General features: G+C 47.0%; 1 protein-coding gene across 1 annotated transcript in view; it reads left to right on the forward strand.

Annotated features, from left to right (window-relative positions):
- Positions 1-12852, forward strand: part of ATAD3A (ATPase family AAA domain containing 3A) — a 65910-nt gene that overhangs the window by 9212 nt on the left and 43846 nt on the right. The window contains exons 4-7 of the mRNA XM_027855389.1: positions 1221-1280; positions 3333-3402; positions 5708-5873; positions 6366-6435. Coding sequence (XP_027711190.1) covers positions 1221-1280; positions 3333-3402; positions 5708-5873; positions 6366-6435 — 366 coding nt within the window. The remainder of the gene's footprint in view (positions 1-1220; positions 1281-3332; positions 3403-5707; positions 5874-6365; positions 6436-12852) is intronic.

A 12852-nucleotide genomic window follows, 5' to 3' on the forward strand; every position in this document is an offset into this window, starting at 1 on the left:
AGGCAATGGGGGAGGGGCCGGGAGATGGAGGCAATGGGGAAGGGGCCGCGAGGTAGAGGGACTTGGCCCGCCTTTCCCAGACAGTGTCAGAACTGGTACTTGGCTGGAGGTCTTCCCGTAACCACTGCACTGTGCTGCTTCCTCCACTCAAGGACTTTGCTGCCAAATCTGATGATATTTTCCCAGTGCCCCTTCTTGACTTCTCTGCTGTGTCTGACCCTGGTGATTGTTTTCTTCCTGTTTGTCTCTTGGGTCCCTTCATCTGTGTCTGTGGTCTAGTGATCCAGTGCAGATAATTCTCCAGTCCTCTCTTTCCTGGATGTCAGCAGATAGGACGGGCTCCAGCAGTCAGTGCTCTGTCCCTCTGGGGTCTCCATGCCTCTGATCTCTCCCCTGATCCCAGGTCTGACCACATCACCAGCCCTGCTCCAACTCCATTTATCTCTGGGACATGAGATAAACTCCTTCCTTTGGCCTTTCCAGCCTCGTTGCTCATTACTGCTCCTGCTGTCCATATCAGATTGGCCCAGCCTTTCCTCGTCAGGGTGACCCATCTCCTGTCTCCCGGTTTTTCTTTGCACAGACTCCCCCAGGCCAGGAATGCCAGTGCTCCCCTCTTCTCAGAGTCACTGAGACCTTTTTGATTGCTCCAGCCTGTAGCTCTCTGTTCTCTCCCCCCACCCCCAAACCCATTACATTTGTTTTGTGTATTCTTTATGTATACTTTTCCTGTGATAGGACATAAGGTCTTTGAGGCTTGGGAGATTTCTTTTTTGTCTTTGTACCTTCAGCACTGGTGTGCCTGGCATATAGGAGGTATTTAATAAATGCTTATTGATTGATGGAATTGTAGGTCCTCTGTGAATTTCTTTTTAATTCATTATTTAAATCAGTGCATCAAGGTGCCTGCGCTTTCATTTTGTGGTTTTGGGAATTCCTTCTCTGGAGCTAGATCCCAGCCCATTTATAATTTAAAGTCTTTAAGCTTTACTCGAGTGCTGACCTCAGAAGTAGGGACTTGCCCCTTGTTACAGAGTATTACTTGTAGAGGTAACACTAACAGTGGTTGTACAGTTGCAGAAATGTTCTCCCTAAGAACTGTGGGCTTGTGACGACGCTTGTGATAAATGTGGGGCCGTGCCCTGAGGCCTCCAGTCCTCAGCTTGGGCCCTCGTTCTGATCTCCTGCGTTTTTTTTGTTTTTTGTTTTTTTTTTTACAGCGAGCTCAGTATCAGGACAAGTTGGCCCGGCAGCGCTATGATGACCAGCTCCGCCAGCAGGTGAGCAGCGTCAAAAGCAAGGCAGACTTAGCCACCTTCTGTCCGGCACCCGCCCCGCCAGTCGTCCCTCTCCAGCACCAGGGAGATGTCTGTTACTTCTTTACTTCTGAACCTTAGAGCAGAGAATCAGCGATTTTTGTTGTTGTTGGACTGAGTTTGTTTTTTTTTCTTTTTTATGGACATTTTCTCGTTCTTACATCACCATAGTGTCCAGTGTATCCCTCCCCTTCCCTTCCCCAAGAGCTATCCCATATGACAGATAGCTTTTTTTAAGAGACAAAACCCCCCAGCACAGCTAATATGTTAAAACGTCCAAGAACATGTGCCTTGCAGAGCGCCTGTGGAGCTCCCACCTCCAGGAAGGAGGGTAGGTGAGGGTGTCTTCTCATGGGACAAATGAGTCCTGCTCGATCTTGATGATTTTGTTAAATATGCTTTTGGCTTTTCGGTGCCTCGTTGTCCTGTCTGTAGACATCATTGTAGTTACTGTGTGTGTCGTCATCAGTTCATAGACCTTTCCACATTTCCCTGTATTCATCACAGAGCACATGAGTATTCTCTTACATTCAAATATGACAACTTATTGAGCCATTCCCCAGTTGATGGGCACCCACTTCTTTTCCAATTCTTAGCTATCAAAAAAGTGCTGCTCTGAGTATTTTGGAGTATGTGGTGTCTGTTAGGGGCCTGAGGATTGCTTTGAGTAGGCCTGTGCTCCTGATCCCCTCCTGCTGCCTGGAATCTGTTCACTGTGAGGCTGAGTGGTATCCAGATTCTCTGCCTCAGACCAGCTGTTTGGGTCAGCCCTGGCCTGGAGGCCTTGGAAATTCAGGGCTGTCAGAATCAGTTGTTTGCCTGTCAGTATTGACGCTGGCTTTGAGAACTGACTGTGACCAGGGTTCAAGATGCGTTGGGGGGAGGTGATAGCTCAACCTGGGCCTAAATAGGATAAACAGTTGATCACCAAAGAAAGAGTTAGAAGTGTTTAGTTAGCAGCAGTGTTCCAGTTTTGCTGCAGAGTAGCTGGGCTTTAACCAGTGGGAGTGCGCCCTTGCTGCCTGACTGTGTGCCCCTCACCATCCGCCTCTGGAGGTGCCTGGGCCTTGGTGGGAGGGTGGGGGGCAAGACGGATGGGTGACTGGGGCATCCTGCCATCCTAGGGCATTACAGGAAAGTTCAAGCGGAGGAGAAGGTGCCCTTTTGGGGGTGAGGGGCCTGTGCTGTCACCTCTTGGAGCTCATGATCTCACCTCCTCTTCCTTTCCCAATTCTGCAGGTGACCTTTGAAAATTTATCTTTCTTGTGCATTGTTCTTCAATTTTAATTTTAGGGAGAACAATTCAAGAAGTTGAATGTTTAGGAAAGTAGCATCAGTTCTGAAATCACCCTGTTTTGGAAAAAGGCCTTCCCAAGAGTGCGTTCATGTTTGTGAACTTCATTGTGAGCTGGTATTCTGTTCCAGACTCACTGATTCTGTCGAAGGGCATGGGGGAGGAGGGCGTGGGGTACACCAAATGAAGGCATGAGGCCATGCTCCCAGTGACTCTTAGTACAGCCTTCCCAACAGCACTTGCCAAGTGGGGAACAGCCAGGGATGCAGCTTCTCAGCACCAGAGTTAATACTCTGTTACTGAAGTAGATTTGGTGTGTGAATCCTTGCTCGTGGGTTTCCCATGGCTTGCTAAATGCAGATAGAAGGAAGCTCTGAGCCAGCTGGCCCTTGATAGTGTAACCAGAGAAGGTGTTTGACCTTAGGGTGGACTTGCCTTCCTGGAAAGCAGAAAAGCCCCTAGGAATTACAAGTGGGAGCTTCTTTCTGCAGCGGCTTCTGAGCTGGGGGACACCAGCCGCACAAGGGGCTAGGCTAGCGTCCCCCACCCTACTGCCACAGCATTTGCAGCATGGTCCTGCCTGGCTTTCATTTTATTTTTCACCTCATCCCTGATGAGGATTTAAAATCCACGTGGTCAGTGGTCTGTGACCAGAGACCCCTCTCCAGAATGGTCACTTTAAAAACTTCACTTTCTCTGCCTTGTGTGTGTTTTTCCCCCAGCAACTTCTCAATGAAGAAAACTTGAGGAAGCAGGAGGAGTCCGTGCAGAAGCAGGAGGCAATCAGGAGAGGTAAGGTCTGCCTTGGGTCAGGAGCGGCCAAGTGGGCCCCGGGCAGAAGCCGGGCACACGCACGCCTGGGAGCCAGAGTGTGGGCGCAGTGGGGAGCCTTTGAAGAGGGCCTGGATTCCCAGGAAAGAGGAGTGGGGGTTGGTTTGGCTCAGCTCTGCTAGTTTATGTGTTACAAGGGAGGACTTACTGGATGGAGGACTCAGTGGGCACTGATCGGGATGCAGAAGAGTGTCGAGAAAATGCTTTAAAGATGCACCCGGGGAGACCCCAAAGCTCAGAAGGGGCCGGAGGAGCAGCAGCGTTGTTACTTCTGTGGTGATGGATTCAGTGGCTGCTTTTTAAACATGAGCCTCTCGAGGAATTCACGATTACATAGGGCTTATGTTCCTTATATAGTGAAGTGTTCACGCAGGGTCGATTTCATGATTAAACAGAACATTGTAAAAATAACATAAGTGAAGTCACTTGAAAATATCCCCCTGACCAGTTGAAGTGTGGGAATCGCAGAGATGTTCTCAGCCTCAGGCGCAAGCCCATGAGATGCAGTACAGCTCCTCCCATTGCCTGGGCTGGCAGCCCAGGTTCAGGGGTGGCCCTGCCACTGAGGAGCTGGATGCTCTAGAGAGTCAGCTTGCCTCCCTCCGCTTCCGTTTCCTCTCCTGTAAAGCAGAAGGGTTGTTCTCCACGATCTCCAGGCTTCTTTCCAGCTCTGCATCTGGAATCCTGTCTCAACCCTGGAAGGCAGACCTGGCCCCCACCACTGAGGCTGCCTGGGCGGCAGGGCTTGAGAGAGCCTGCCGCTTTTTGGCTTCTCTTCCTTCCTGTTGCTTTGATGGCCTTCCACCGAGTAGTTCTGGGCAGTCGTGTTTGCACCTTGTGTTGTAATAGACAGCATCATCGAGGGGCCTGGGAAAGGAAGAGATAGCGCCGTGGCTTTCTCGTCTCGCCATCGTTGTGGGTGTGTTCGTGGTCAGTGGCCATCCACTTTGCTTCTAATTTTGTGCCCCCACCGAGAGTGCCACCATGAATATCTGCCCACATGGGGGACCCTTCTTCCTGGTTGAGTTCTTTGGGTAGGTTCCTCATCTCCAGATCAGGGTGAGAAGGTGTGAATGCTGCAGGCCTCCACAGTGGCTGGCCCAGTGTGGGGCCTCCCCAACAGCATGTTGGCCTGCTTGTTATCTCCCGGCCACTCGGGCTGGCTGTTGCCATCTCTGATCAGCTTTGGGAGGTGAGACCTCCGAGTACTGTTCCCCTGCATTTCTCTTGGCTCCTCTCTGCACTGCTCCCCCAGCATTTGTCCTCTTAGTGATTCAGAACTTTTTTCTTTGGTGGTTGGTTCTTTGACATTTTTTGGAGAATGACTTTGTTTGATACTGAGGGGTCCCAAAAATCTGATGTAGTTTTAAACTTAATAATTTTAAAAGTATATATGCTACAAACTTGCAAAAAAAAATCATTTGAAAGTTTGATTTGTTATCCTTAGTACAATAATTAGTATTTTAGTTTTGAGAACTTTTACTACTGCATTTTAATTTTAACAAGACAGGGCACCTTGTCATCCTGTATTGTGAGTGCGGCAGTTTCTCAGACAGGTGGATCAGTAGAGGAGGTCATCTGGCGTGGTCCCCTCGGGCCCCTGATCTGTCTTCATTAGTCCTGTTCTTGTGGAGTCCCATCAGAACTGTCACTTGTACATGGAAACTTTGTTCTCTCTACGATCTTAAGGCTGGCATGGCAAACAACTCTTTGAACAACCCTGAGATGCAGGCAAGGAAAGTTTTCACAAAGTCTGAAAATCAACTGGAGTTATTATATATAGCATGAGGTGGTAGTTATGTTGAATTTTAATAAGGAACATTAATATTTTTAAAATTTTAGTTACATTTATAGCGTCACTTTCTGTAAGTTTATAACATGTATACTATAGAAGTTATGAAAGTCCAACTACGCTAAGATTTTTGGGACACTCCTTATTTCTCTGTCTATGGTATATGTGTGTATCTTAAATAACTGATTTTTTAGGAACAATGACAGCTTTATTATTTTTTTCTGTCTGCATTGATTTTGATGGTATGAAAACATAGATTAATTGAATTTTTCTTTTTCTTCCATTTTTATGATTACCTCCATCTCCTTTGATTAAAAATCCTGCCCGCAACTATAGATCTGAAAGGGACTTATTTCTGTTTTCCTTTAATTTGACTTTTTAACCTCAATACCATTCTCAACTCTATTCATGACAGAAGTATAAATCTGGGAGGAAATGTCACTTGTTTTGCCTTTTTTTTTTTCCATTCAAAAGCCACTGTGGAACGGGAAATGGAGCTGCGGCATAAAAATGAGATGCTGCGGATAGAAGCAGAGACCCGTGCTCGAGCCAGAGCGGAGAGAGAGAACGCAGACATCATCAGGGAGCAGATCCGCTTAAAAGCCGCCGAGCACCGCCAGACCATTCTGGAATCCCTCAAGTACGTGTGAAGCGAGGATGGGCCCACAGTGCTCTGCACCATGCTCCCACCTTGGGCTGCCCTCAGAAGGAGGGAGGGCCTGTCTGTCCCAGGACAAAGGCAAAGAAACCAGGCTTTATTTTAAAATGCTTAAATTCACTTCTCTTCCCAAAAGTAAATTCCCTTGGGAAATTAGCGTGCCATTTCTGACTTTGCATTACTGTTCGTTTTTAGTTCTGTGATCATTTAGTTGTGTGTTTGCAGTCTTCAGGTGCTGGTTGTGGTAGGCTCTTCACCTCGGTGTGGTAATAATAACTCATTGTCTTCTGCCTTGCCTTGAGAATCTGTGGATTGCTTGGTGGTTCCTTTGATTGACAGGATGGTCCTTGAGGATTGAGAAGAATCTTGCAAGTACTTCAAGCTTTGCTCATCCTCTTGACCCCTTTTTCTCCAAACACGCTCTCCATACACCTGTTTTCCTCCTGGTCATGTTACTGCTTTTCCCCTCCACAGGACAGCTGGTACTCTGTTTGGTGAAGGATTTCGGGCCTTTGTAACAGACTGGGACAAAGTTACAGCTACGGTAAACATCCATACTAAGTATTCCCCATGGAAATTCTAGGTGAATCGTGTTATGCAGAGCTTTTGGCCCTGGAGAGGCTGAAGTCAGTTGCTGTGACACCCTGCATTTCTGATTTCCTCGTGGGCCAAGCTGAGGCGCAGCCTTGATTTCCTCTGTAATTCTCCAGTAAGACTATGAGGGGATGAAAGAATAGCAGGGACATGGCCCTCCCATCTTATCCTGGAGGCATTCCTAGTGAGTTTAAAGTTAGCCTTTCCAGGGCAGTTATAAATAATCACACATTATTAAGGCCAAGCATTTTTGGCCTACATGATTTTTTGCATGAGACATGTGGCTTTCAGGACAATATGCCCATTTCTTGAGTGGTTGCTAGATCTTGATTTTCTTCATTAGAAACTTCCAAACTCCTTGGAAAGCGTAATTTCCCCAACACCTCAACTATCTGAATGTCACTTATCCACCAGTCTCTATACAGAATTCAGCTGAAAACTTGAGAATAGCAGAAAAAGATTAGAGTCGGGATCCAAAAGAGATTTCACACAAGCCTTCCCTTCAGACTCATGAAAAAGTCTCTGTCCTCTTGTTTTAAGTCAGTGTGGACAGACTCGACGCTTCCAGTACTCAGCCTAGGGTAGCTCAAAGGAGCGAGACGTGGGGGAGATGGCATTGCTCAAGATAAACCAGAGAGTGGAAGGAAGTAATGACTGGCATCAGAAGACAAATCCCAGAAAACTAAAAAGGCAGCAGCACAAAGGCCTTGGAGGGTGGGGAGGGGTGCTTAGTGTGGGAGCCAGGAGTGTGACCCCTGAGGACACTGCTGTGTGATTGACCATGGGGTGATAGGATGGTAGAGCTGGGGCCTTATTCTGGATGAGGAAACGGGCGTAGGAAGGTGGGCTGGTGGCTGAGATGACATCAGGTCCTCAGGCAGAGGCCAGGCCACGTTCTGAGAAGGCAGCATGTGTGAGATCCAGGTTTTAAATGTGGGGGGGGGGTCCCTGAGGGTGACAGAGGTACACGAGATGCTGCTGTGTTCGGTTTGCATTGCTCCCAAGTCTGTTCCATTGGCTGTTGCCCAGTTTTGCTGGTTGTGCAGATCAGAGAATCTTTGGTCTTTCCAAGCTTACGGAAGTAGCATATGCTGTGAGTCTTAACTAAAGAGACTTGCAAAGAGTAGTTAATGATTGATTTTTCTTTTCTTTTTTTAAAGTAAAAATGCCTCGTGTCTCTGTAACAACTTCCCCTGTGGAGCCCTCTTAGTTAGTCCAAAAAGCCAGCACTGTGACTGCCCCTGACACGGGATGCCGTGACATAGGTGCACCTTTCTCTCCTGAGAGATGCATAGTTTACCTTACTGTGTTATCTGTTTTCCAGAAAATAGGAAGGTAGTTCTTCCTTGATTTTTGGTTTTCAGTTAGTACTTTCATGGACTTGCTTTTGTTGGCTGAAGGTCTGTGTTTGGTAGTAGATAGGGTCAGTGCCAAAAATCTGGATTTGCCTCAACTACCCTAAATTGATAGATCTAAGAAACATATATATATATATAAATAACCAAAATTAAATTAGCTAGTGTGCTAGGAGATGAATACCAATAATTACTAACCTGTAGAACTACTTCCCATCTCTTTACCCATGAATCCAGCGCATATTTTTTGAAGATATAAGTTAGGTAAAATAATACCATATAACAGATCACACCTTAAGGTCACAGAATTCTTAAAATGTGCAGAGAATAAAAGATCCCACTGTGCTCTGTTCATTGATAGAAAAGCATCTGTCTCCTCATGAAAGATGCAGCTATGCACTTATTAAAGTCATAAGAGATTTACTAAAAGACCAAACGAGAGAGCGCTGCTAAACCCCTCGTTAGCATCAAGTGGGGAATGAAATAAGGAGACGGGAGTGTTTGCCCATGTCATGTAGGAGTCCAAATGGAAGAGGAATCCTGTGGCAGGACCTGGAACTTGACAGATTCATCATCAGTCACAAGAATTCCGCCTTCTCTCAGGATGCCTTTTGTGCAGAAATGGACAGTTGAATGCCCAGCCAACAGAGCAGTCCACCAATAACTGTGGCTTGGACAGACGTTGAGAGAAAGACAGCGCACTAGAACGAGAGTGAAAGGAAGAGACAGAAACCGTGGCAGCCCTCCACACTGCTTTTCACGACCCCAAACTGCTCCTGAAACAAAAGGTGCATCTTTTTAACACCCGTGTTCTTTGGCGGAGGCCAGTGGAGAGAGAGATAGTACGTCGATAGCATCCTATTACCTAAGACAAATTAACATGTAAAAAGTGGCGTAAAAGATACTGCCAAAGAGACGAGTAGCCAGAAAAGGTGGGCAAGGATAATAATAGGATAATAACTGCACCAGATAATCAGGAGAGGGGAAGAACGGGCTGAGCTTCCTGGCGAAGGTTTAAGGGAGGAGATGGACAAGAGGGATGCTGGCCAGTCAGGTGTGGATGGAAGGGGCCTGCGCTCACCCTTCATTGGAGAGATCACAGGCCCACTGAGGCATCCCCTGCCCTCCCAGAGGCCAGGCCAGTGGGGCCCCAACTCCGGCAGGCTGGGCTCAGCTCCAGAACCTGGAGGGTGAGGCCAGGGCGGGCTGCTGTCTTTTTTCTAAAGACCAGTGAGGATAAAGTCAGGTCAGATCATTACCGAAAGGGTAGCTAAGGAAGGATGAATATTTTCAGTCACGACAGTTCCTGAGGAGTCGTGATCTGCAGTCCCATTGACGCAATCATAAGTCCCTGAAAGACCGTTCTGATCGAGGATCCCATAGAGCTCAGGCCACTGCCTCCTGCTCCCTTCAGCAGGACTGCACTCCAGAGAGAATTCTAGTGCCTGGGACGTTCTGATCATGGCACCTCAAAGGCAGGCTAGTGTGTGTCTACAGGAATCTCCTCTCCTCCATCCCCTACTACAAGGAGTCATTGAGCTTCTGCTCCAATACCTTTGCTGAGGGGGAATGGACTGCCCGCAGAGGCAGCCACATCAGTGTTTGGCCAGCTCTGGCCATTACATTCTTGCTGTCATCGAAGCCAGACCTGCCCCTCAGCCCGCTGCTCCCAGGCTGGCCTTCTAGAGGCCGGCCACAATAAAGACACTGGAGTGGGAGCACAGAGATGCCTTGCCCTACTTTGTGTCCCAGACCCCTCGGGCCTTCTGGGGAGGCCTGTGTGTGACCCTTCCCAGAACATGTTTTTGAACGGATAAAAGACACAGAATTTCAGTGATATTGAAATGTATTTATCCAGAATGGTTAAGAATCCCAGCCCCAGTGGAGCAAGTTGAGAGCTCATAGTGTGAAGGCTTGGGCAGGCTCTGCTGCTTGGGAGCTGAGTGGCTGGCTGGCCCCAGGCAGCTTCTGCGTAGCTGTGGGCCCTTTCTTCTGTCCTTGCCAGTGTAGTCATTCTCCTTACAGAGAACAGGGAAGCAGAAATCAGAGTTGAGTGCTGCTCCCGTCATCTCTCCTGTGTTCGTCTGTGCTGAGCAGTATCCTGAGCCTTCCCTGGCCGGTGTCGTGGCCGAAAGAGCCCCTTATGTAGCCCTTGGCATTCGTTGCCTGGCTCGGCCTTGCCCCTGAGTTTGTGCTCAGTTGCACGCCCTCGCTTCCACCATTGCCGTGAGCGTATCCGCATCAGTCTCTCTAGACAGTTCTCCCTTTTCTTCCTTAATAGAATGTTTCTGTTTTTGGCCTCGGAATTTTCATCCTTTAGAACAGGAATTCTTAACCTAGAGTTCGTGAACTTGTTTCAGTATTCTGGTACGCTTGATTATGTAATGTAATAAAATTTTCCTTTGTAATCCTATTTATTTTATGCATTTAAAAACATGATTCGGAGAAGGGGTTCATGGGCTTCTCCAGAATATCCAGCAGGTCCAGGACACAAAAAAGGATTAAGATGCCCTGCTTTGGGACTTTGCATCCCTCCTGGCCAATATAGTGTGCATGCCAGACTGTGCTCAGTTTGACTCTCTATCGCTGATTCTGAGATCCTAGGATTTAGATTTAAATCTCGAGAGAGACCGCAGAAGTCATCAGTTCTACTCCTTCGTTTTTATAGGGAAGGAGACTGAATCCCCAAGAGGTGAAGTGACTTGTCTGAAGTCATCTGTCTCGTAAGTGGTAGAGCCAGGATTCCAGCTTGGGCCCCTTGCTTGCAGACTCCCCTCCCCGTCCTTTCCCTTACTGGTATCTGCTAGCCTTCTCTGTGGTTCCCATGAGGGCTGTTCAGCAGGCACTTCTCATGTTTTTTGTTTTTATTTACTATTTTATTTTTTCCCCGATTACATGTAAAAAACAATTTTTGTTTTTTGTTTTTGTTTTTTTAGGCAGTTGGAGCTAGTAAGTGTCAAGTATTTGGTCTGAGGCTGGATTTGAACTCAGGTCCTCCTGACTTCAGGGCTGGTGTTGTATCCACTGTGCCACCTAGCTGCCCCTAAAAACAATTTTTAACATTCATTTTTTAAAATTTTTGAGTTCCAGATTCTCTCCCTCCCCCCTTCCTTCTCCCCTTCATTGAGAAGGCAAGCCATTTGATAGAGGTGATACATGTGCAGTCAGGCCAGACATATTTCCATGTTAGTCATGTTGTGGGGGGAAAAAAAAGACAAGAAACCCAAAACAAAGAAAGAAAGTAAAGGAAAAGTATGCTTTGATCTGCATTCAGACTCATTTTCTGGATTTGCTTAGGATTTTTCATGAGTCCTTCAGAATTGTCTTGGATCACTGTATTACTGAGAGTAGCTTAGCCATTCACAGTTGATCATGTAACAATGTTGTTGTTACTGTGTGCATTGTTCTCCTGGTTCTGCTCATTTCATTTAGCATCAGTCCATGTAAGTCTTTCCAGGTTTTTCAGAGAATATCTTGCTCATCATTTTTTGGGGGGGAGGTAGGCAGTGGGGTTAAGTGACTTGCCCAGGGTCACACAGCTAGTAAGTGTTAAGTGTCTGAGGTCAGATTTGAACTCAGGTCCTCCTGAATCCAGGGCCGGTGCTCTATCCACTGCTCCACCTGGCTGCCCCCTTCATCATTTCTTAAAGCACAATATTATTCCATCACAGTCACCTACTTGTTCAGCCATTTCCCAATTGAGGGGCATCTCCTCAATTTCCAATTCTTTGCCACCACAGAAAGAGCTGCTATAAATTGTTTTATACGTATAGGTCCTTTTCCTTTTGTTTTGTTTTGTTTTGTTTTTAGCATAAAGATCTAGTTATGGTATTGCTGGGTCAAAGGATATGCACAGTTTTATAGCCATTTGAGTATAGTTCCAACAGTTGAATCAGTATATGACTTCAACACTGTCCCAGTTTTCCCACATCCTCTCCAACATTTACCATTTTCCTTTTTATGTCATATTAGCCAATCTGATAGATGTGCGGTGGTAGCTCAGAGTTGATTTCGTTGGCGTTTCTCAGCAGGCATCTGTCAGCTCTTGGTCAGAATGGCAGCTCCCTTGTCTCTTAGCTCACCATTTAGGGCCTGATTCTTTATTGTCCTGAACCTACCATCCTCTTCTGGTTTCCGAAGGAAGGCTGTCTCTTACTGGGTAGTCGAAGATAGAAAGCCATACCCACAACAGTCATTAGTGCTTAACTGAATGAGTTGTTTTTTTTTTTTTTTAATCTTGTAAAAACTCTTTCCTGTTAGTATAAGGGAAGTCAGTAAGCAAGTACTTACTATGTACCCAGGCAGGTAGGTGATGCAGTGGATAGAGCGCTGTCCCTAGAGTTCAAATCTGGCCACAGATACTTACTAGCCGTGTCACCCTGGGCAGGTCATTTAGCCTTGTTTGCCTCAGTCTCTTCATCTGTAAAATGAGCTAGGGAAGGAAATGGCAAACCGCTCTAGTATCTCTGCCAAGAAAACCCCAAATGGGGCCACAGAAAGTCAGATGTGACCAAAAAGACTGAGCACCACATCTACTCAGGCACCATCCAGTCTGCTGGATTGTAGCGTACAATCTGAATGGTTTGGATTTTCCAGGGACTGAATGGTCCATGTAAATATTAATTCGACAAAATTTAGTTCAACAGACATTTTAAAGTATCTGTCAAATTCGGAGCTTTATGCTAAACATGGGGGATAATTGAGAGACAAAGGCTAACAAATGCCTGCCCTCAAGGACCTTCCACTCTACTGGAGAGACATACATGCAGCAAAGGCCTAAGACGGGCAAGAGCGTCATCCTCAGATACTTGGCTAAAACCTCGGTAAACTGAACTCTCTCTCCCTCTCTTCTCTCTCCCCCTCTCTCTTCTCTCTCTCTCCCCCTCTCTCTTCTCTCTCTCTCCCCCCTTCTCCCTCTCTTCTCTCTCCCCCTCTCTCCTCTCTCTCTCCCCCCTTCTCCCTCTCTCTCCCTCTCTTCTCTCTCCCCCTCTCTCTTCTCTCTCTCTTCTTTC

Source organism: Vombatus ursinus, unplaced genomic scaffold (assembly GCF_900497805.2).
Source record: "Vombatus ursinus unplaced genomic scaffold, bare-nosed wombat genome assembly UNPS02010822.1, whole genome shotgun sequence".
In the NCBI taxonomy this organism is placed as follows: domain Eukaryota; kingdom Metazoa; phylum Chordata; class Mammalia; order Diprotodontia; family Vombatidae; genus Vombatus; species Vombatus ursinus.